This window comes from Carassius auratus, chromosome 43 (genome assembly GCF_003368295.1).
Source record: "Carassius auratus strain Wakin chromosome 43, ASM336829v1, whole genome shotgun sequence".
Classification (NCBI taxonomy): Eukaryota; Metazoa; Chordata; class Actinopteri; order Cypriniformes; family Cyprinidae; genus Carassius; species Carassius auratus.
The window spans coordinates 14033492-14058127 of NC_039285.1; the positions used below are offsets into that span (position 1 = coordinate 14033492).

The 24636-nt window shown below is 39.5% G+C and overlaps 1 protein-coding gene across 1 annotated transcript; it reads left to right on the plus strand.

Moving 5' to 3' along the window:
• The first annotated feature begins 649 nt into the window (after window positions 1-649).
• LOC113061759 (sialic acid-binding Ig-like lectin 13) lies at window positions 650-24531 on the plus strand. The gene is made up of 8 exons (XM_026231173.1): window positions 650-848; window positions 1005-1069; window positions 1472-1834; window positions 13910-14218; window positions 14318-14575; window positions 23261-23354; window positions 23437-23458; window positions 23643-24531. Exons 2-8 carry the CDS (start codon window positions 1015-1017, stop codon window positions 23802-23804), a joined length of 1263 nt encoding a protein of 420 aa, XP_026086958.1. The 5' UTR covers window positions 650-848; window positions 1005-1014; the 3' UTR covers window positions 23805-24531.
• The last annotated feature ends 105 nt before the right edge of the window (window positions 24532-24636 follow it).

Consider the following 24636-nt stretch of genomic DNA (forward strand, 5'->3'; position numbering starts at 1 on the left):
CATCATCTGTTAAATAATTTGACTTTTTCTTCTGTTTTATTTTCTTCATAAAATCATGCTTGAATCTCCTTTTCTCTGCTCTTGAAATTGTGTGTGGGTAGTGTTTTTTTTTTTTTTTTATTGTGGGGGCAAAACCCAACCACATTAAAGTCAAAGTAAACAAAGCGCAACATTCATTACATTCTCACCAACAGCTTCCTGTGTAAGTTGTGTTTTTAAGCTGTTGTTGCAAGGACCACAGCTGGGCTTTTTCCCCTCAGAAGCCCCTCAGTATTAAACAGTTTAAAACAAGAGCAAGTTCAGAGTAAAGCAATATTAATTTATGCATAATTACTAATGTTACACTAATGTTTATTAATCTGAAATACAAGTATTAACATATTTAGCTACAATGTATCATATTATAGGTTATTTTTCATCCAGCTATGTGTATCTTTTTCAGGTTTCTTGTTCTTCCTGATGTTTTTATTTCTTTAAATGGGGACCCTTGTTCTTACGCAAACAATTTAATTAATAAAAAAATTCATGCCTGAAACCCAAACATTATTATCAGTTATTATTTTTTTTTATTATTACATTGTATACAATTGTTTAATAGGTTGTTTAGAATAACATTTTACTTTACTTCTGCTTTTTGGATTTAAGACCAAATCTAATCACAATCTAACATAGATTTTAACATCTTTCACTTCTTCATTAGATATGCTGCTGGTAATAAAATTAGTTGTATTGGTGGTAAGGGGCAGATGTTGAACTGCAGTTTCCGTTGAGACACTGTGACTCCACCACAACTGAAGCAACAGGTCACTGTCTGTGCTGCTGTTAAGTCTCATGAAAAACTATTGAAGGTAAAATTCCATAATTGTTTGAAATTTGAAATTTATTTAATTGTAAAGTGCTCAAATAAATTTACGACAGACAATCAATTAATAAATGTTTATATAATGTCATCATGTACATTTAAACTAATTTCTAACTAATTAAACTGATTTCTAAATACACAGCTCACTTCAGATGACTCTCAGAATGTTTGCTGCAGATCTTCTTGTATTCAGCTCTATTATATCAGGTTGGGCTTTTATTTCTTGTTTGACAACCATGAAGTTAATTTTATTCATTTTATACGTAAACACATACACCTATATACCTATATACCTATATATATATATATATATATATGTGTGTGTGTGTGTGTGTGTGTGTGTGTGTGTGATCCTTTACCACAAAACCAGTTTTAAGTCGCGTGGGTATATTTGTAACAATAGCCAAAAATACACTGTATGGGTAAAAAAACAGTTTTTCTCAATGTTTGAAAATTTTTGCACCCTCAGATTCCAGATTTTCAAATAGTTGTATAGGTATGTGTTTGTGTGTAAAATGAATACAATTAAATTAACTTATTTAAATGTGTGTGTGTATATATATATATATATATATATATAAGTCTAAATATAGCACATTTGTATTCCAGCTGCTTGGTGTCAGTCAGCCCTGAAAGTATCGATCCCCAAATCCCTCAACACCACCAGTGGCTCTTGCCTTCTGATTCCTTGTCTATTCAACATTTCAAAGGAGAGAGAAAACATTCTTGAAAGTTCACCAGAAGTAACATGGAGACGAGGATCTCTGTGGTCACTCTACGACACAGATGGTTTCACCATCGATCAACGTCAGAAGGAGCCTGTGATGGAAGTGGTGGGTGACCTACGAAATAAAAACTGCACTTCTGTCATGAGGAACCTCACCAGCCTGCATTCAGATCGTTACTTCTTCAGGATTCAAGCTAAGAACTTCCAAGTGACTGAAACAAAAGCTGTGCAAATAAGTGTGTCAGGTAAGGCAGAGCAAATGTTTTAATAATACACCAAGATATTACCAAAAACCAAAAGTCTTTGAGTGGCATCAAATCTTTGTGTTTTGACACTATCAAAGAAAGGATTTTTAGAAATCTTGGCCAACTAAAAAGTATGAAAATGAAAAGTATGAGCCTGTACGGCACTCAATACTTAGTTGGGCTCCTATTGCCTGAATTACTGCAGCAATGCAGCTTGGCATTGAGTTGATCAGTCTGTGGCACTGCTCAGGTGTTATGAGAGCCCAGGTTTCTCTGATAGTGGCCTTCAGCTCTTCTGCATTCTTGGGTATGGCATATCACATCTTCCTCTTCACAATACCCCATAGATTTTCTGTGGGGTTAAGGTCAGGCAAGTTTACTGGCCAATTAAGAACAGGGATACCATGGTCCTTAAAACAGGTACTGGTAGCTTTGGCACTGTGTGCAGGTGCGAAGTCTTGTTGGAAAATGAAGTCTGCATCTCCATAAAGCTGGTCAGCAGCAGGAAGCATGAAGTGCTCTAAAACTTCCTGGTATACAGCTGTGTTGACCTTAAACCTCGGGAAAACACAGTGGACCAACACGAGCAGATGACATGGCACCCCAAACCATCACTGACTGTGGAAACTGGACCTCAAGCAACGTGGGTTGTGTGCCTCTCCTCTCTTCCTCCAGACTCTGGGACTCTGACTTCCAAAGGAAATGCAATATTTACTTTCATCAGAGAGCATAGCAGCAGTCCAGTCCTTTTTGAAGTCTTCTGACTCTGTCTGTTGTTCAAGAGTGGCTTGACACAAGGAATGCGACAGCTGAAACCCATGTCTTGCATATGTCTGTGCATAGTGGTTCTTGAAGCACTGACTCCAGCTGCAGTCCACTCTTTGTGAATTTCCACCACATTTTTGAATGTTTTTTTTTTTTCATAATCCTCTCCAGGGTGCGGTTATCCCTATTGCTTGTACACTTTTTTTCTACCACATAAAAGTGTTCCTGTAGCTCAGTTGGTAGAGCATTGCGGTATTAAGCACAAGGTTGGGGGGTCGATTCCCCGGGAACACATGATAGGTAAAAATTTAAAGCCTGAATGCACTGTAAGTGACTTTGGATAAAAGCGTCTGCTATATGCATAAATGTAAGTGTAATTTTCCTTCTGTTCGCCTCTCTATTAACGTGCTTGGACACAGCTCTACAGCTGTCACATTCCTAGAACCAAGCCACTCCTGAACCAGAAAACACGTCAGAAGCATCTCACCTGGGGTAAGGAGAAAAATAACTGGACTGTTGCTCAGTGGTCCACAGTCTTCTTTTCAGATGAAAGTAAATTTAGCATTTCCTTTGGAAATCATGGTCTGGAGTCTGGAGGAAGACTGAAGAAGCACATAATCCAAAGTCCAGTGTGAAGTTTCTGAAGTCAGTGATGATGCCGTGATGTCTGCTGGTTTTGGTCCATTGTGGTTTATCAAGTCAATACAGCCATCTACCAGGAGATTTTGGAGCACTTTATGGTTCCATCTGCTGACAAGCTTTATGGAGATGCTGATTTCGTTTTGCAGCAGGACTTTAGCACCTGCCCACAGTGCCACAACCATTTCCAAGTGGTTTGCTGACCATGATTTTACTGCGCTTGATTGGCCAGCCAACTCACCTGACCTGAACCTCACAGAGGATGTGACTATGGGGTATTGTGAAGAGGAAGATAAGGCACAACCTGATTTTACCAAGTGAGACATGTTCCTGGGACAACATCGTTGTTGACCCTGGAACAACATTGTGATTAACCAATCAGATTTGAAGAACCAGTTTATAGATTTTGGGAAGTTTACGCTTAAAATCAGTGTTTGGTGCTTGTACATCAGTGTCATTCATCTATCATTTCCTGTGATTTTAGGGATTACTCATGGTTAAGGTTAGGTTTAGGTGTAGGGATATGGTTAAGAATATATTTTTGGAGTAAAATGTTGTTCCAGGGTCAACAAAATATGTTGACCTAGGAACACATCGAACTTGGCAAAATCAGGACGTGCGAAGATAAGAAACATCTGACAAACAATACAGAGGAGCTGAAGGCCACTATCCAAGCAACTTGTGCTTCAATGATGCCTCAGCAGTGCCACAGGCTGATCGCCTCCATGCCACACTGAAGCAGTAATTCATACAAAAGGAGCCCCAACCAAGTATTGAGTGCATAATTAAACCTACTTTGGAGATCTTGAACATTTCTGTTTTGTAAATCTTTTTTTTTTTTTTTTTTTTTTTTTTTTTTTTTTTGATTGATCTTTGAATTCTTTTTTTTTTACATTTTTTTTTGAGGTACTGAATGTTTTATTTTTCTAAGCTGTAAGTCGTAACCATCAGAATTAAAACAAAAAACTCTAGAATCTAGAATATAAGAAAGTTTGCTTTTTACAAATAAATAAAATAAAATTTTTGAGATGCACCTGTATATGATCACTATGGTTACCGATATAGCCACAATTGCGGCAGCTACCAGCTCCTCGTTGGACCCCAGGGTCAGGAGTCGTAGCACATAAACACACTTAGAACATAAACATCGTCATATTTGTTTACTGACAACAGAACAGTGTGTAGTGAGAACGTGGGTGAAGTAATGGTTCGATTATTATTGTGGTTCAGCCAGACCCAATTCTTTAGCACCAAAATAAACACGGCGATACACCAACAGGACCTGCTACGACGGCCGAGAGCTAAACGTGCTGCAAATGACAAAAAACATATGCAAATTAAGAGAACATCTTCATCAATTTGACAACTTGCACTATAAATACTCACAACACAAGAAAAGAAAGAAACATGCTAAAAAAAAAACAGACTACATCGGAAATATTTAAGGGAACCGTAAAGTGACAAACATGGCTGGGACATATTTAATCAGTTTTTGCTCTGAAAAGATCTTTGTTTATTTTAATATCCTGGTCATACGATTCCTTAGCCTTTTTTTTTATAAATTAACCATGGATTTACTACTCTAACCATAGTTTAACCATGGTATTTGAACAACTGTGGTTATACAAATGGTAATCAATATGCAAAAAAGAGAAAAAAGAAAAAAATGTTTTGTTGGAGTAATTTTGTTTGTGTTCAGTATTTGCAGCTTGTTTTTGTATTTCGTCGTGTTGTGAGTATTTGCAGCACTTGTGCTGTCAAACTGATGAAGATGGTTTCTTAATTTGCTGGTGCTTTTTCTATTTGAATATGTTTTGTGAAGTTGGAGCGCATTGAGCTCTCTCAGCCATCGTACCTCGCCCCTATTTTGAAATCTTCACCCCACATGTATATACGCAACCTTGGCATTGACGATTGCGGGAAAAAAGTGAAGATGATACACAAGCATATTCAAACAAAAACCAACATGGATGGGTTGTGTGAAACAAAGCAAAATCAACGTTACTCACTTATCAAAAAGAAAAAAAGCAACCTCGGCGTCTGATTCAATCCCTTCCCACCACTGGAAAGCTCCTCCGATATTTACGAAGTTCCTACATCTTGCCTGATCATAAACCTTCTTTTTAATGTTTTGTTTCTCAAAAATGTTACGCTTTTCTCTCAAAATTAGTCTAATATGCTAATGATAAAAGCATCTGCTAAATGACTAAATGTTAATGTTATGTAAAATGCGTTCTGTGCACTCAAATTGAGCGCTCTATTCACGCTATCAGGACAAGACACACCCCTTACTGCTGATTGGCTACAAGTATGTTTAGGGACTCGGTCAGACACTGCAGTCAAAAGCGTGTTTCTAAAATCACTTAGTGCACGTTTAAGGAGCAGCGGGCCGGGTCACCACTATTTAGACTAATATACATTGCGGAAACCCTGATTAATCCTCTGTTTACCATTAGAGCCTTTCATCAAGACAGTGAGGGGGATGGATCAGATTACTTTGAATCTGGGGGGGGGGGGGTTATGTAGATTAGGTCATGAGATCAGATTGGGTTGAGGGTCGAGGGTCGAGGGTGATTGTTTTTAACAAGGCGGTCTATGCTGTAGGAAGTAGGGCAATGTATCACCAACAAAGTCATGATATGATAGATATCACGATACAGGACTGCACTGAATTTGTTTACCTCAGTAGAATTTTGTAAAACAGCTGTTTATGAAACACTGAATACTTTAGGGCCAGTGCTATACGCAATTGACCTCTGCAATATGAAGGGCCTCCATAACTATACCACAGTACAATATAGATAATGGGATATGTTTAATGTTTAAAATGGGCACTCCCCACCACGTACAACATTCTGATTGTTTGCATTCTGTTTTTAAGCCCATAAATAATAATTTACTCATTCTTATAATTTTCTATTGTAATGTACTCCTATTAATATATATAAACATATTAACATTGATGGTAGGTTATTATTGCACAAATTAATGCACTCTCTACTTATACACTACTTGGTTCTAAACTAACTTTTTTGTATCTCTCACACACACACATGCTCAGTCACACGCCTTGTGTGCAATCAGACATTCAGGAACAAACTTTTTAGCACTGCCCTGCATATTTTTATAAACTATAAATAGCTTAATCGCTCAAGAGCTACATTATCTTTTTCAACAAGGAGCTGGTAACATCATTGTTTCTAAAGGAATTAAAGCCACAGCTTCACTGTTAATAGAGAAATGCGACAAAACGGAGGTAATCCAGATGTGCACAGCCTCTCTCCTTTCTTTCTCTCTCTTGTGTGAATAAACACCTGATGAATTACAATGTTCGGAGAATAGAATATTGAAGTGGAGATCGCTAAACTGCAAGCTAACAGGTGTTTTCAGAAAGCTTTTAATTTCTTTTAGTAATTTCTTTTTTTTATTCACACCTAGATTTTGTAAGCTTCAACACAAACATACAATGCAAATGCAAAGTACACACACAAATATAAAATCACAAATACACACACAACATAAGCATACATGGAAACATACACTAGAAATGCAAACAAGTACACACACACACAAACATATAATCACCATAAGCATACATGCAAACAAACACAAACTAACAAATGCAAATATACAGACTAAAAATTACAAACAAACACAAATATGCACCCAAACTAAAACAAAACTAAAACAAAAAGTACACAAACAGACGAACTAATGTACAAACACAAACATACACGTAAAAACAAACTCACACACACACACAAACATATATACATATATATATATACACAGACATATATATACAACCACAAACATATATAAACATGCATACACACAAACACAAACATACAGCAAAACCACAAGCAAAAAGATATCGACTGACATACATGCAAACACAAACAAACACGCAAACGTGCACAAACACACACAAAAAAAGGAAACATACACACACGCACAAATAAACAACCCCTGCACTTAAACATTTCAGCTTTTATGGTGTCGCATACAAAACTTTTACAAATAAAAACTTTTAGCCTCACATTAGGTCTCTACAAGATGATGGAGAGCATCTTTACAACAGATTATTACTCATTTTAAAACGGTATTGTTATCCACAGCGTTTAAATGCAGCACATTTATTTTTCACAGTATAATGTTTTATTTTATTAATAAAATATCTGGTCTATATAAGTTTAGATTTGATCAAATAATGGACAGTTGAAATAATAAAATAATCAATAAGTCCTACTTATCATCCCCAAGCTGATGTGTCTGATGGTTTTTGACAAATATCTTACTGATACAGATGTGTTAAATATGTGTAAAGTACAATATAATTAAAAATAGTTTAATAGTCTCATAAAAAACATTTAGGTACAAATAAAAATGTTTAGCATCACTATAAGATGATGGAAAGTAGTATGATTGAACAATGATGTACCTTTTGTTTTAACAAATAAGTTAAATAATCTTTCAAACCTAAAACCATGATGCTCTAAAGCAAAGATTAGAAGCAGTCCAAATGTTTACAATGATTTAAACAAATAATTGATATAACAAACAATTAAATATTTAGTCCATCTGATCACCCCAAGCTGATGCATCTGACGGTTTGTAATGACATTGATATCTCACTGATGCAGACGTGTTAAGATTTTAACTACGTGTTAAATATGTGTAAATTTCAACATTACTGTTTTCAAAATGCATTATAAAACAAAACCTATAATACATTGTATCATCTCATAAATATTCATAAGAACATTTTTTTTAAATATAATATTTACTTATTAGTGGTTATAGCTTTTAACAGTATGATGATTTATAACACAATGAACAGATTGCATCCACTTTTACAATGGATTATATTTCTCATAGTTATAATGTATTATAAGTCTCATATCTTGCCATTTTTCTGATGCTACTTAAAGCGGTCAAAGAGCAGTTATAAGTAATAATAATAATAATAATTTAAAAAAAATATATTTCAAACAGCCATAAGATCAAATATCAGATCAGAGGAATGTGTAATTTGACACGTTTGCTTTGAAAACTTTTTTATTGTAATATATCAGTTTGATTATTTTGATTGTACGCTTTATACAAATGATGATAAGTAACTCTGCAATTATATATCATCTAGCAGTCATTAGAGTATTAGTATGTCTGCTACTGTAAATATATGCCAACACTTTATTTTGATGGTCACAGATAAACTGGCTGTACTGTAAGTGTCTTTGCAAATACGTCAACTTATTGAGCATATTCTTGAGCATAATAATACTCTAATGAGAGTTATATGGCATGTAGTTGCTATGACAGTTTTTTTAATACCTTTAACAAGTTTCCTAAACTTTTAACACAGTTAGCACAACATCCGTCTGTGCAGGCTATACATTTAACACATTTCTTGTTGCTTTGATACAAAATGCATACAGTAAACACACATTTAAAATTTGTGAACTTCTTTTACAGACATGTTCAACCAAGACCAAAACAATGTAATTTTACAGTCAAATTTACACATGCCTTCACACTGTATGTCAGAACAGATAACATCATGTTCTAAGACTAACTTACAACTAACTTACAAACTTAGAAGTTTGGGCAGATTAGACCACATTTATTTATTTACTTTTTATTCTAATGTGGCTTTTTCTGTTCTGTAAATTTTGTATTTTCACATAATGACATAAATTATAAATAAATGACAAATTTATTTACTGCAGCAATTCTGTTTCTGTATTTTATTTTATTTTTTTACACAAACTGTACATTTTATAAAGCTACTCTGAGATGGTCATTAATTTTTTGTATTGAATTTCTGCAGCAAAAGAAACAAAATGCATGCATTTACTAAACTAAACAAAAGTTCAGAACAAAAATGTAGAGAGGCTTCAAAAGAAACTACAGTGCAAAACACAATCTATGATCAATACAATATACTGTCTATTGTATAAGGGCAGACATGACACATAAAATAATGCAGTTTCTGTAATTTCAGCTTATATTTATTTATATTTATGCAGACTTAAATGTTCCTGTTGGAAGAGAACGTGTGTTAGTGTTTTGAATAATTATTTGATTTTGAAACAAGTTTGCAGTGTTTTGTTAGACATAGTGTATTGTGTTAGTTTATTATTGTATTTGGAAGATTAGTTTTGGGGTGTAGTTTACAATGTGTGATTTTGAGCATGAAATTAACCGTTTAACCGTGTTTTAGGTGTGTTGGTGCGTTAAGAGTTTAGGAAACTTGTTAAATGTATTGAAAAAAACAGTCATAGCTATTGTTAAGAACTGTAAATCTGGTGTTTTATATTCACTCTTGTCTGATAATTTTCCGATATTGCATTATTCTGTAATTAGGGTTAAAGGGTTAAACTCTCAAAAGAACGACAGCAAAAGAATGGATTTTTATTGATCAATGAAATGGCAGTCGTTCTACGAGTTCCTCCTTAAGACTAAACAAATTATAGATCTTTTTGGTCATCTTTTTGGCCTGTCTAAAAATTGGGGAATAACACGGTACCATAAACCAAACATGAAATTATTTTAAAAGTATTTGTGTTTTTCTGTTAGCTATGCAACTATTACACTTCAAACTTTTCTAACAAGACTCTGATAAGGCATTTCAAGTGAAAGGTGTGATGATTTGTGTCTTTTTAATTCAGTCCACACCAATACTTTGATACCGGTGTTTTAGACATCTGTCTTTTAAGTCTGATCCAGCAAACACGTCTTAATATTTTGTTCTTCTTTTTATGAAAATGCTCGGTAAGCAGTTTTTGTCCGCATGTATAGAAATATGTTTTAACATCATAAATTCCAATAGTTAGTTAGCAAATGTGAATGTTTATTACAGAGATAGGTCACATCAGAGCCGCATTCTAAATCGAATATTATATATTGAACGTTCATCTACCGTCATATTTAATGGTGCTACTGTGTCATTGTGAGATATAAAGAGTAACATTTTTCATAACCTTATGCTTTAAAACCAGAACAATTGTATATGTTTCCATGACTGCTTACTCTTTTCTTTTTGAATTTGTTTACTGCGGTTTCACCATTCTCATCTTATTTCCCCCCCTAATTGTAATTGTTAGGCCTTATGCTTTGTCTCCTAGTTTTTACTGTCATGTTAGTACCTCTAGTCTGTGTTTGCATTTGTATGTTTGTGTGCATGTTTATATCTTCTGTGTATGAAGTGAGTGAGTGAAGTGACATTCAGCCAAGTATGGTGACCCATACTCAGAATTTGTGCTGTGCATTTAACCCATCCGAAATGCACACACACAGAGCAGTGAACACACACACTGTGAACACACACCCGGAGCAGTGGGCAGCCATTTATGCTGCGGCGCCCGGGGAGCAGTTGGAGGTTCGATGCCTTGCTCAAGGGCACCTAAGTCATGGTATTGAAGGTGGAGAGAGAACTGTACATGCACTCCCCCCACCCACAATTCCTGTCGGCCCGGGACTCGAACTCGCAACCTTTCGATTGGGAGTTCGACTCTCTAACCATTAGGCCACGACTTCCCCCAAAAAAATAAATAAATGAATAAATAAAAAATGAGCATATTGAAAGTGACGTGACATTCAGCCAAGTATGGTGACCCATACTCAGAATTTGTGCTCTGCATTTAACCCATCCGAAGTGCACACACACAGAGCAGTGTACACACACACACACACACTGTGAACACACACCCGGAGCAGTGGGCAGCCATTTATGCTGCGGCGCCCGGGGAGCAGTTGGGGGTTCGATGCCATGCTCAAGGGCACCTAAGTCTAGTTATTGAAGGTGGAGAGAGAACTGTACATGCACTCCCCCCACCCACAATTCCTGCCGGCCCGGGACTCGAACTCACAACCTTTCGATTGGGAGTCCGACTCTCTAACCATTAGGCCACGACTTCCCCTCGAAAAAAAAAAAACATCATGGTAAATGGACTGCATTTATATAGCACTTTCAACAGACCACATGGGCATCCAAAGCGCTTTTACAATTTGCCTCACATTCACCCATTCACACTCTCATTCACACACCGACTGCGGTGTCAGCCATTCAAGGCGCCATCCAGCTCATCGGGAGCAGCTGGGGTTAGGTGTCTTGCTCAAGGACACCTCGACACTTGGTCAGGTGGAGCCGGGGATCGAACCACCAACCTTCCGGTTTGTAGACAACCTACATGAACCACTAAGCCACTGCCGCCCCTAAATCACCATGTATGTTTGTGTGTGTATGTATGAGTGTTTGTTTTTGCATGTATGTTTTTGTACCTTTGTTTATTTGTGTACTTGTTTGAGTTTGGGTGTATATTTGTGTTTGTTTGTTTGTAAGTTTAAGTCCGTATTTTTGCAATTGTATGTTTGTGTTTGTTTGCATGTATGTATATGTTGTGTGTGTGTGTTTGTTTGTGATTGTATGTTTGTTTTTGTGTACTTGTTTGCATATGCAGTGTGTTTATTTTGAGGCTTGAAAAATCTAAGCGTGAATAAAAATAAATGTAACTAAAGAAAATAAATCAACAAAAATAAAACATCTTCCTACAGCATAGACCGCCTTGTTAAAAACAATCACCCTCAACCCTCGACCCGATCTAATCTCAACCTGAACATCTGTGAAATCCCATTCACCAGCTCTATATTATATATTTTTTAAAAACACGTATAAAAATATTATCTTCAAGAACTTTATCTAACAATCCACCCGATGCCCCTATGTAAATTCTCCAGATGTTTGTCATTAAAAAAGGTTCAAGAGGTTTCACATCCTTTTCACCAGTCATTGATCTTTTGGCTAAACTTTATCAAAGTTCACACTTGTCATAAAATAGTTTAAATTGATACCCTTTGATCACTGAACATGATCTGTTTTTAACCACTGGACTTTAGCTGACACACAAAACCAAAGTTCACAATGCAAGATCCCTCAAAACTCATTATCCTGCAAATGAGTTACAACCCCAGAAAACCCTTTATATGTTTTACTTTTTTGTTTTAAAATACGGTAAGATAAGTCACTATTTTTCTTTTCTAACTAGTAACAAACTCTTAAATATTTTTTCAATTGCAATGACAAGATTTTGACTGTCACGTACTGTTTAACAAACATATCTGATACTTTTTTGTTAGTTTGTTTTAGATAGATGGTCAGTACCCTACTTTTCTTTTTATTTAACTTGTAACCAACTCTATCTAGTTTCTAAATTGTTTTAACAACACTTAAATACATACCTCGACCCGTTTTTACTCTTTTCTGAAAAAAAAAAAAAAAGTTTCTATTTCCTTTATGTTTTAATGTTTTTCTGGAAATGTGTTGTGTATGTAAAAACTTTAAATAAAAACTTCCCTTATCTCCTTTAATAATCTTACCAGGTTTCACATTTTAGTTTAAAGCACTTTTTGAACAGTTTTCAAAGGCCCCCACAAAAAAAAAAAAAAGAAAAGAAAAAAAAAGAAAAACACATTCCCCAACAAACATAAATTCCTTTAGATCATTGGGATGGATAAACAGGAACAGGTGTTTATTGCCATAGCATTACACATTTATAGTTGTATGCATTAATAAAGAACCCTTTTCATTAGTAAGGTATCTTTACATGTAAGTAAAAAGGTTTTTAAAAAGCAGTCTTATGTGGACTAATTTCGTTTTCTCCCACCCTCTCTGACACACACACACACATACATCACATGCACACAGACTTACTTATAAAGTCAGTTTCATAAAATGGTAGATTTGTCTAATTTGAATCTGAAAAGTAAGACTGATAACCACTTGGTTCACTGTTAATCAAATTAGCTCTTAAAGACACTCTTAACATAATGGCCATTTTTATTAAACTGACCCCAGCTCAGTAAACTTTCACAGAAGACTATTATGATTTATTTGTGTCTTGATTTTGATTAAATTGATATTTTGTAGTTAAAATGTATTGTAATACATGTAATTAATTAACCAAATGTAATTAATCATGGATGTTACTTGATTTCTTTTTCATTTACTATTCTTAGTTTTTATACAGCCAGTTTAACTTATTTAAGACCCTGTCTGTAAACAAATAAAATGAGATTAAAAAAAAATTGCAAAATTATATTTAAGAATGATTTTAATTACATTTTAATGAATGTGACAATTGCCTCTGTGGACTGTTGCAGCCGTCCCTATTATGGGGTTCGCTGCAACATTTGACTGTCTATTTAAGAGTTGTTGTATATTATATATTGTATATTATGACACATGTTACAGCAGTTTGGGTGAGTAGCTGAAAGATGTGGCTTTACTGTATAAACATTTTGGCTTTCCAATAAAAAATGCCTCTGAGAATCTGAAGGAAATGCAAAACATGTTTCAATCATCCCCACTCTCCACTAAATTTTTACCTTCTGCTGCATTATGTATCTTAAAGTATGGAAGCTTGATAGCACAGGATTTAAAAAAATCTGACCATTTTCTCACAATCTTAAATTTATATATATCATGATTAAAAAAAATTACAACAAACAATAACTAAAAAACTTTTGATTTTGGTTATACTGCAGACATGCAATAAAGTTAAAACATCTGTGACAACTGCACTTACAGTTAAGAGAATGTTAAGACTGACTGGAAAAAAGCTTTCTATAAATGAATACCATTACTATGTTCTCCTCTCAATATTCTGGTAGATTCCTTGGCTGAGCCGGATGTGACTGTGCCGGTGCTCAGGGAGGGTGAGGAGGTGAATCTGACCTGCACTGTTCCCGCTCCCTGCCCCAGTCACCCTCCAAATGTAATCTGGGATCCTGCATTAGGTGGGAACGTAACACAGAGGACACAGATGAATGCTGATGGGACTCAGAGTGTTTCTGCCATCTTGAATTTCATCCCATTGTTACACCATCATGAGCTGAAAGTGAACTGTGTTTCTATTCAAAATCTACACAGAGAGGACAGACCCCTGCTCAGCCACAAGATGGTCATCCTCAGTGTGGAGTGTGAGATTTTAACCAAACACAGTTTGTAGCTTTTTTCTTTTTATTGTTGTTTGTTTTGAAAATAGCCTACACACTGTTTCTTTTTTTTTCCTGGCCCAGATCCTCCGAAGGACACATGGATCTCTCTCACAGACTTGGTCTGGCTTGGTGATAATGTGACCCTCACCTGTCAAAGTAAAGCCAACCCTCCTGCGGTCCACAGATGGTTCATGAAGAGAGCAGGTTTAGAGGAAGAATTGGGCATCTCACATGTGATTTCTTTCACTGCTTCCCATGATAACACTGGGGAATACATTTGTGAGGCACAGAATCTATACGGTGCAATGAACTCCACAAACTTACAGATCAATGTCCTAGGTCAGTCTGTGCTTGAAACTATAGAGTTTCACCATTATTACACTTCAGTTTTTCTCAATCATTTTGTCCCAAGTCTTGAATCAGAACACTTTTTCAGTAAGTTTAGATCTCTCCAAAATTGTTAATTTTAACAGTTTTTATGTTTATGATCACTAGACACATTTCTTAAATTCATCACATCGTGAGCACAAAAGCAGTCTATGTGGGATAAAATCTGGATCATTAAATAACAATAATAATTGTAAAATGACAATGGAGGCAAATGATGTCCAAGTGGTGATAAAAAATATTAAAGGGCTTAATATCGGGCCCTGAGGAACACCAGTGAATACAAAACTGTTCTCAGACCTGTTACCACCCAAATGAACTGGTGATGGTCAGTAACATTTTATTTTAGATTTAAATCAGTTTAAGGCTGTCCTCAAAAAGCACTATCAAGATAAGAAAGTAAAAGTCTATGATCCTATTGAAAGAGGAACTGAGATAGAGAAGGAGGAGGACAGATATTGAGCCAGAATGAGATGCCATTAACAAGTCTTTGGTAATTTTGTGCTTACTAGTTAACTGTGGCAAAACAGAGAAACAAATAGAGACATAATTAGCGTAGCTGCCGTTCCAACCAAATAAAATTAATTAGTTTAACACAAGCTAAAGAATAATAATGTGCATTTGATCAGATATGACTGCAGTCACAAATTATGAGATGCATTATTTGAATGCTTGGTGAAAGAGATGTGTTTTTAATCAAGATTTAAACAGAGAGAGTGTGTCTTAACCCCAAACGTTATCAGGAAGGCTATTGCAGAGTTTGGGAGGCAAATGCAAAAAAGCTCTACTTCCTTTAGTGGACTTTGCTATCCTAGGAACTACCAAAAGTACAGCGTTTTGTGACCTTAGGGAGCGTGATGGATTGTAGCGCGGTGAAGGCTAGATATGTATGCAGAATCTAAACCATTAAGGGCCTTATAGGTAAGTGTTGTGAGTTCGTATGGGTAAGGAAGAGGACAAGGGGTCGGCTGGACTGCTGACGTATATTTATTAACAGAAATTAAACAAACGTTTTCAAACACCATATGGTGACTTCTATTTTGCTGCGTTCACTCGGTGCTTTCGCTTTCCGGCTTCCGGTTTCGACTCCCGTCAGCAGTCCCGCTCTCTCTCACTTGCTTCCGTCTCTCCTGGCGTTTTATACCCTCTCCACGCCAATTACTAGAACAAGAAACAGGTGATAATAATTTCTGCCCAAACCACTCACTTACCGCTCGTCTCCTGATCCTCTCTCCCGCTGCAAACTTCGCTAAACCACGCCCCCCCTGCCACATATCCCCCACCGCCCGACTCAGGCCGGGGAGCCGTCCGGCCTGCAGCCCCCCCCCTCCCCCCATTCCTGGAGAGGAAGTCAGCCACCGCCATCTGAACACCCGGCCTGTGGATCACCTTGAATTTAAAAGGCTGAAGAGCTAGATACCAACGAGTGATCCGCGCGTTGGTATCCTTCATGCGGTGGAGCCACTGCAGCGGAGCGTGGTCTGAACAGAGGGTGAACTCCCGTCCCAGGAGATAATAGCGGAGGGTGAGGACGGCCCACCTGATGGCCAGGCATTCTTTTTCAATGGTGCTGTACTTAGCCTCTCTCTTTGAGAGCTTGCGGCTAATGTACAGCACCGGCCGTTCCTCCCCCTCTATCTCCTGGGACAGGACTGCCCCCAGCCCCCTGTCCGACGTGTCTGTCTGCAACAGAAAAGGGAGAGAAAAGTCAGGAGAGTGTAATAACGGCCCGCCACATAGAGCAGCCTTGACCTGGGTAAAAGCCTGCTGACACGGCTCCGTCCACTGGACCGTATCTGGCACCTCCTTTTTAGTGAGGTCAGTCAAGGGGCTGGTGAGGTCCGAATAATTAGGAATAAACTGCCTATAATATCCCGCCAGCCCCAAGAACTGCCTCACCTCCTTTTTGGTCTTGGGACGTGGGTAGGTCGCAATAGCGGCTGTCTTATCAATTTGGGGACGCACCTGTCCATGCCCCAAGTGGAAGCCCAGATACCTTACTTCCACTCGCCCAATCGCACACTTCTTTGGGTTGGCCGTGAGGCCCGTTCCTCTCAGCGACCTTAGAACAGCCCTCATATGCTGCATATGCCGCTGCCAATCATTACTGAATATAATGATATCATCCAGGTAGGCAGCCGCATATGCCGCATGGGGCCGCAAGATTCTATCCATGAGGCGCTGAAAGGTTGCAGGCGCCCCTAGCAAGCCAAAGGGAAGGGTAACAAATTGGTGTAAACCAAACGGCGTTGTGAAAGCGGTTTTTTCTCGGGATAATGGAGACAAGGGGATCTGCCAATAACCCTTCGTTAAGTCCAATGTCGAATAAAAGCGAGCCGTGCCTAACCGATCAAGCAACTCGTCAACCCGCGGCATTGGATACGCGTCGAACTTCGACACAGCATTCACCTTGCGATAATCCACACAGAACCGGACTGAGCCGTCCGTTTTCGGAACTAAAACTATCGGGCTCGCCCAGTTACTGTTGGATTCTTCTATTACCCCCATGTCAAGCATAGCGCCTAATTCAGCCTGAACTACTTTTTTCTTGTGCTCAGGTAAGCGATACGGCCGGCTGCGAACTACCACGCCCGGCTCGGTCTCGATATGGTGCTGAATTAGGTTAGTACGGCCCGGTAGGGGCCAAAAGACATCGGCAAAGTCTGCCTGTAACTTCGTTAAATCAGTGAGTTGGCACGGCGAGAGGTGATCTCCACCTGGAGCCAGGGCGAGAGATTGTGGTTTGAGATTCGCCTCTGGCCCGAGATCATCCTCCCCCCCCAATCACCGTTGCCAACATCACTGATTCCGCCTCATTCCATTTTTTAAGGAGATTGAGATGGTAAACCTGATGCGCCCCGTTCCTATCGGACCGTATTACCTCATAATCGAGATCCCCGACTTGGCGTGCCACCTCAAACGGCCCCTGCCACTTAGCCAATAATTTAGAGCTCGACGTTGGGAGTAATACAAGTACTTTCTCTCCCGGTGCAAATTTTCGTAAGCTAGTTCCCCTGTTATACAGCCGACTCTGGCGGTCCTGGGCTTGTAACAAATTCTCCCTTGATAGCCGCCCCAATGTGTGGAGTTTTGTTCTCAAGTCCAGTACGTATTGAATTTCGTTTTTGCCCTGAGATGGTCCCTCCTCCCAAGTTTCTCTCAGAACGTCAAGCACCCCCCGGGGCTGGCGTCCATAGAGAAGCTCGAAGAGGGAAAACCCCGTGGAGGCTTGTGGGACCTCTCGCACAGCGAATAACAAGGGATCTAGCCACCTATCCCAATTTTTGTCGTCTTCCTGAACGAACTTACGGATCATGGATTTAAGAGTGCGATTAAATCGTTCGACCAGGCCGTCCGTTTGTGGGTGATAGACGCTCGTTCGAATCGACTTAATGCCCAACAATCCGTATAGTTCGCGTAGCGTACGTGACATAAACGCCGTGCCTTGATCAGTAAGGATTTCTTTCGGAACCCCCACCCGGGAGATAAGACGAAACAGGGCATCCGCAACACTTTTAGCCGAAATGTTGCAGAGGGCCACTGCTTCAGGATATCGTGTTGCATAATCAACTATGACTAATGCAAAGCGATGTCCTCGTGCCGATCGCTCTAATGGCCCGATGAGGTCCATACCAATTCTTTCGAAGGGGGCCTGCATTAATGGAAGAGGGCGCAACGGCGCTTTTGGGGCGGCCGGTGGGTTCACCAACTGACATGCCGGACAAGACGCGCACCACCTGCGCACATTGTCATGAATGCCCGGCCAGAAGAATCGGGTCATGAGGCGATTTAGTGTGGCTGCCTGTCCCAAATGGCCCGCCATAGGATTAGAATGAGCCGCATGGAAAAGCATTTCCCTGCGGCTCTTTGGAACTAACAACTGGGTTGTATTTACTTTTGTCTGAGCGTCTTGGGTCACTCGATACAACCGGTCTTTTAAAATGGCAAAATAGGGATAGGAGAGCGGAAGGGCTGGTCGGAGAGGCTGGCCATCGATGGTGCGGACCTGCTGGAACGCATGTTTTAGCGTCTCATCCTGAGACTGCTCCAGGGGAAAGTCATCGTGGTCCGAGAGAATTAGTCTCCCGATTCCACTCGGTTCCCCTGAAGCCGGCCTCAGCGGTCCTGGCTCAGTTTCCCCCACCTGCACCCGCGCGGTCCCCTTCCGTGCCATATTTCCCCAAGAGGCATCCGCACATAACGACCCCAATAAAACTGTAAACGCGGGCCAATTCGTCCCCAAAATGACTGGATGCCGGAGGTGGGGACTAACCGTTTTGTTTGTTTGTATGTTTTTGTCCCCGAAATTGAATCAAAATTGGGACGACCGGATATTCCACCACATCCCCGTGTACACACCGCACCTTAACCACGCGGCTTGTATCCAATGCCCCGGTTGAACCAGGCTTTGATGGATTGAGGTTTGGTTGCATCCTGAATCCACCAAGGCCAGGTATGTACCCCCCCTTGATACTCACGGGAATTTGGTACTCGTCAGCCTGACCGGGGGTGGCCCGTGGGTCGTCCGGGACCCGGACCATCATCTCCACCTCCATCACTGGACACCTGTCCACGAAATGCTCCGGGTCCCCGCAATGCCAACAGGCCAGCCCAGACCTACCCGCCGCCCCAATGGCAGGGAGTGGAGAGGTGAATTGGCGTGGAGAGAGCGGAGAGACGGAAATACTGTCCCCTCCCGCAGCCCCGAGGCCCGCCCCCCTGGGCGGGGCCCTTGTATACGCGAAGCGGCCTTGGTCCGTCCCGCTCTGCCCCCGGGGCGGGACACGAGGAGGGCCAGGTGGACGGGACCTAGGGAGAGGGACAGGGTGAGAGAGAGAAGGGGGAGAGAGAGAAGGGGAGAGAGAGTTAGTAGGTGGGGGTGTGCCGACCCCTGGGCACGCCACCATGTGGTCCTCCGCCAGGTGGATGGCCGATTCCAGCGACGCGGGGCGGTGGCACTGGACCCACTCGGCCGTCTTCTTGGGGAGCCGAGTGATGAACTGCTCCAGCACCACCAGATCGATGACACGCTCCACTTCGCTTCCCTCGGCCAGTAGCCACTTGCGGCAGGAGTCCCGGAGCTGTTGGGCCAACGCGAAGGGTCGGCCGGCCTCGCCCAAGTCCAGGGAGCGGAAGCATTGCCGGTGTTGTTCGGGCGATCGGCCGACCCGCTGGAGGATGGCACTCTTCAGATCGTCTAAGACCAGGAGGTTCGCCACTGGCAGTTGTTGTGCGGCCACCTGGGCCTCGCCGGAGAGCAGGGGAATCAGGCGCACCGGCCACTGCTCACGGGGCCACCCACAGGCCTCAGCCGCCTTTTCAAAAAGTTCCAGGAAGGCCTCCGGATCATCCTGGGCCCCCATCTTGTGCAGTGGCAGGTGCATGGCAGGCGGCCCGGCGGCCTCAGTGCGAACCTCCCGATCGAACCAGCCCCGGAACCTCTCGCGGTCCTCCTGCTAGGCCTGGACGATGGCCTGGAACCGTCGCTCCTGGTCGGTCCTCAGATCCAGCAGCGCCTGGTGTTGCTCGCGGTGGAGGACCGCGAGGGAAGAAATGATGTCCGCAAGCGGCGTGGAGGACGGGCTTTGCATGGCGGCGGCGTCAGTCCGTCTTCCTTCCCGGGTTTCGGCACCAGTGTTGTGAGTTCGTATGGGTAAGGAAGAGGACAAGGGGTCGGCTGGACTGCTGACGTATATTTATTAACAGAAATTAAACAAACGTTTTCAAACACCATATGGTGACTTCTATTTTGCTGCGTTCACTCTGTGCTTTCGCTTTCCGGCTTCCGGTTTCCGGTTTCGACTCCCGTCAGCAGTCCCGCTCTCTCTCACTTGCTTCCGTCTCTCCTGGCGTTTTATACCCTCTCCACGCCAATTACTAGATCAAGAAACAGGTGATAATAATTTCTGCCCAAACCACTCACTTACCGCTCGTCTCCTGATCCTCTCTCCCGCTGCAAACTTCGCTAAACCACGCCCTCCCTGCCACAGTAAGTAATAATCATTTGTAACTGATATGGAACGTAACTGGTAGCCAGTGCAGAGATGGTAAAATTGGGGTAACTACCTGTAGCTTGTTTATTGAAGATGCTGGACAACCACCTAGAAGTGCATTACAATAGTCCAGTCTAGAGGTCATGAATGCATGAACTAGCTTTTCTGTATCAGAAACAGGTAACATGTTTCGTAGCTTGGCAACATTTCTAAGATGGAAGAATGCAGTTTTTGTAACATGGGAAATATGGTTTTCAAAAGACAAGTTGCAGTCTAATATAGCACCCAGATTTTTGACTGTAGAGAAAGTAACAGTACATCCATCTATTTGCAAACTGTTATCTACGAGATTCTGTATACTGTTTTTTGGTCCAATAAGTAATATCTCTTATCTCTTGTCTTATCCGAATTTAACGTGAGAAAATTATTGGTCATCCAATCTTTAAAATTATAAATTTTAACACACTCTGTTATCTTAGATAATTCAGAAGGTTTATCTGGTCTCGTTGAGATAAATAGTTGAGTATTATATTTTCTAATATTACCATGGGGCAACATGTATATTGACAATAGCAGAGAACCTAGGACAGATCCTTGTGGCACTCAATATTTTATTGGTGATAAATGAGATGACTCCCTATTTAAATACAGTAAATAAAATGGTAGCGATTGGACGGGTAGGATCTAAACCATCTTAGAGCCTGCCCTTGAATACCTGTATAGTTTTGTAATCCATCTATGAGCATGTCATGATCTATGGGGTCGAACGCAGCACTAAGGTCAAGTGAAAATAGCAATAAGACGCAGAAAATCTTCATAGAGATCTTTTTTTTTTTTTTTTTTTTTTTTTGCAGGAAGGAGCACAATTGAGCAGACTTTTTTCAAAAAATTTAGACATAAATGGAAAAATTTCAAATGGGCCTTTAATTTGACAGTTCACTAGGATCTAGTTGTGTTTTTTTTTAATAAGAGGCTTAATAACCACCAGCTTGAATGGTTTTCGGACATGACTTAAAGATGAGAAAGGTTCTTCAGCTACAGGTAACAACTCTTTCAGTAATTTACTGGGTACAGGATCTAATAAATATGTTGTTGGTTTAGATGAAGTGATAAGTAGAAATTCATTACTATTAAAGTCGTAAAAAATCAGTACTATTAAACGTTTATGGAATATTTGAATCAGGTGGCGTCTGGTTATTTGCTAATCTAGCCACTGTGCTAAATAAAAACCTTGGATTATGAATGAGTTCATGGATTTGCTCGACCCTGGCAGTAGCTGGACATACTGTTTTAAAAAATAATGTGACGTACCTCAAACTCAAGACACAGGCAGCAACATACAGGAATTGTTAACGACTCTTACCATACTGTAAATCCATCTCCTGGCATGATGAGACAAAACCAATAAATCCCATTACAAATTAAGCATTTGTTGCATCCAGTGGGGACATAATTACTGTTTATAATGACTGGCTCGACTCCACTTTTTCCATGGTGAATGTCAATCCGGTGATTCACAACACAAAGTTGATGTATTTCTTCAGCGACCAGTACGGATCAGTTCTAGGCATGACAAAGTGAATAGCATCCTCTTTTGGAAGGCCAAACAAAGTAGATTCACTTTTATAATGAAACACACAGCATTTCCAAAACATGGTGGCACGACAACAACATTACAGCGAGATGTTAGATTAACAGTTTTGCCTTCTTTCTTTGCGTGAACATTTAGACGGCACAATACAAATCTTCCCAGACAGTGACATAGACATATGGGGGCATGTTAGAATGAGCCGTGTTAGGGGTGTGTGGTCGAGTCTTAATTTTTATAAAGAATATCTTTTTGGATTTGAGACTTTAGTCTTTGCAACTTTACAGATCTTCTTTATGATCCAAGAGCATGTAACACTCCAAAGAGAAAGGAAAAATTGTAATCGCATCATATGACCCCTTTAATAGTTTTCCAGGTCAGCTTTGATATATACAGTACAGACCAAAAGTTTGGACACACCCTTTCATTCAAAGAGTTTTCTTTATTTTCATGACTATGAAAATTGTAGAGTCACACTGAAGGCATATCAAGGGCTATTTGACCAAGAAGGAGAGTGATGGGGTGCTGCGCCAGATGACCTGGCCTCCACAGTCACCGGACCTGAACCCAATCCAGATGGTTTAGGGGTGAGCTGGACCGCAGACAGAAGGCAAAAGGGCCAACAAGTGCTAAGCATCTCTCGGGGAACTCCTTCAAGACTGTTGGAAGACCATTTCAGGTGACTACCTCTTGAAGCTCATCAAGAGAATGCCAAGAGTCTGCAAAGCAGTAATCAAAGCAAAAGGTGGCTACTTTGAAGAACCTACAATATGACATTTTTTTGCAGTTGTTTCACACTTTTTTGTTATGTATATAATTCCATATATAATTCCACATGTGTTAATTCATAGTTTTGATGCCTTCAGTGTGAATCTACAATTTTCATAGTCATTAAAATAAAAACTCTTTGAATGAGAAGGTGTGTCCAAACTTTTGGTCTGTACTGTATATATATATATATATATATATATATATATAGAGAGAGAGAGAGAGAGAGAGAGAGAGAGAAATTTAAATTTAGAGTTAAATCTTAATACTGCTCCTTTGTTTTTGCAGGCATATCCTTCACTGCTTTTCTCTCAATTTTGGCAGCTTTATCACTACTTATGTTTGCACTTCTTGCAATGACTATTGTTATGATTTACAGAAGGTAGGATCTTGCTACATTTAAAAAAAATTATTATATATTTTATATATTATTTGAGATAATGTTTTCTTTTTTGGTTATGCAGGTGTAAAGAGGCAATCATGAGTGTAAGTATGATTTCTGCCATGCTACAGTATGTTCTTCATGAAGTTATATATATATATATATATATATATATATATATATATATATATATATATATATATTAGATTTTTTGTATTGTGCCTGTTTGAGAATTATCACAAAACTATCACAATAGGCGTTCACAGCTCATTTATCAATGCATTTCAGGAAACGAACCAAGATCAGAACATTTATGCCAACATGTCTGCAAGTGCAGTGAAAAATAAGCAGCTCCAGTCAAAGCCAAATGATGAGAAAACCTGTACCATTAACCCTGTATACGCACTCAAACATGATCTCCCCGACGAAACCATCTACGCAAACTGTTGAAGTGAAAAGTAGTGTGTTTAAAACATCCATTCATTGATCCATTCATTGATCACCACTGAACAATTAGTCTCTGGATGTCAGTAGTGATCATTTGAATCAGTATTAGCTGCATATACATGTATAAACTTCTCAAAAGTCATTTATATCTATTATGTTCAGAATCATATCCTCGCTATTAACTTCAAATAATGAAAGTTCTCCAGTACCTCAACACCAAATGTCAGTGAACTACCTGTATCTTCATTTTTAATTTTTATGTGATATAATTCTCGTTATGCTTTTACAGATTTTAGCGGATGCCGTGGTTTGAATTTATTTGAATTTATCCGTGTTAAATAAAATAAAAATAAAAAACACAGCTTTTCACTTCATAAGATATTAAATAATAGACTAGAGTTAAATACAGTATTTAACCAGCTGCTAACATGCCCCATGTCCTTGTTGTGTTGTCAGACAGCCAAATGCATGGGTTGAGTATGTTTGGACTTTAATTTGTGTTTTATTAATTGTCTGGAATGTTTATATATATATATTATTGAGTTATTGTGCTGATATATTCTTGTTATTTCTTTTGTTATTTTAAAGTATTTAAACATCTTGCCAAAGGACTGCAGTTGAGAATTAGCCAGCTGGCTGACACTGCCAAATTTTAATCTTACAGTTTTTTTCAATCGCTAACAAGCGCTTAACCATACTTCAGATACTTTTTCTAAACTCTTAACACAGACTAACACCTGCAAAACACAATTGGCCAAATGGATAATTTTCTTCTCAAAAACACATTTTGTTAAATATATACTAAATCTTCATTTCAAAATAGAACACATCTTTC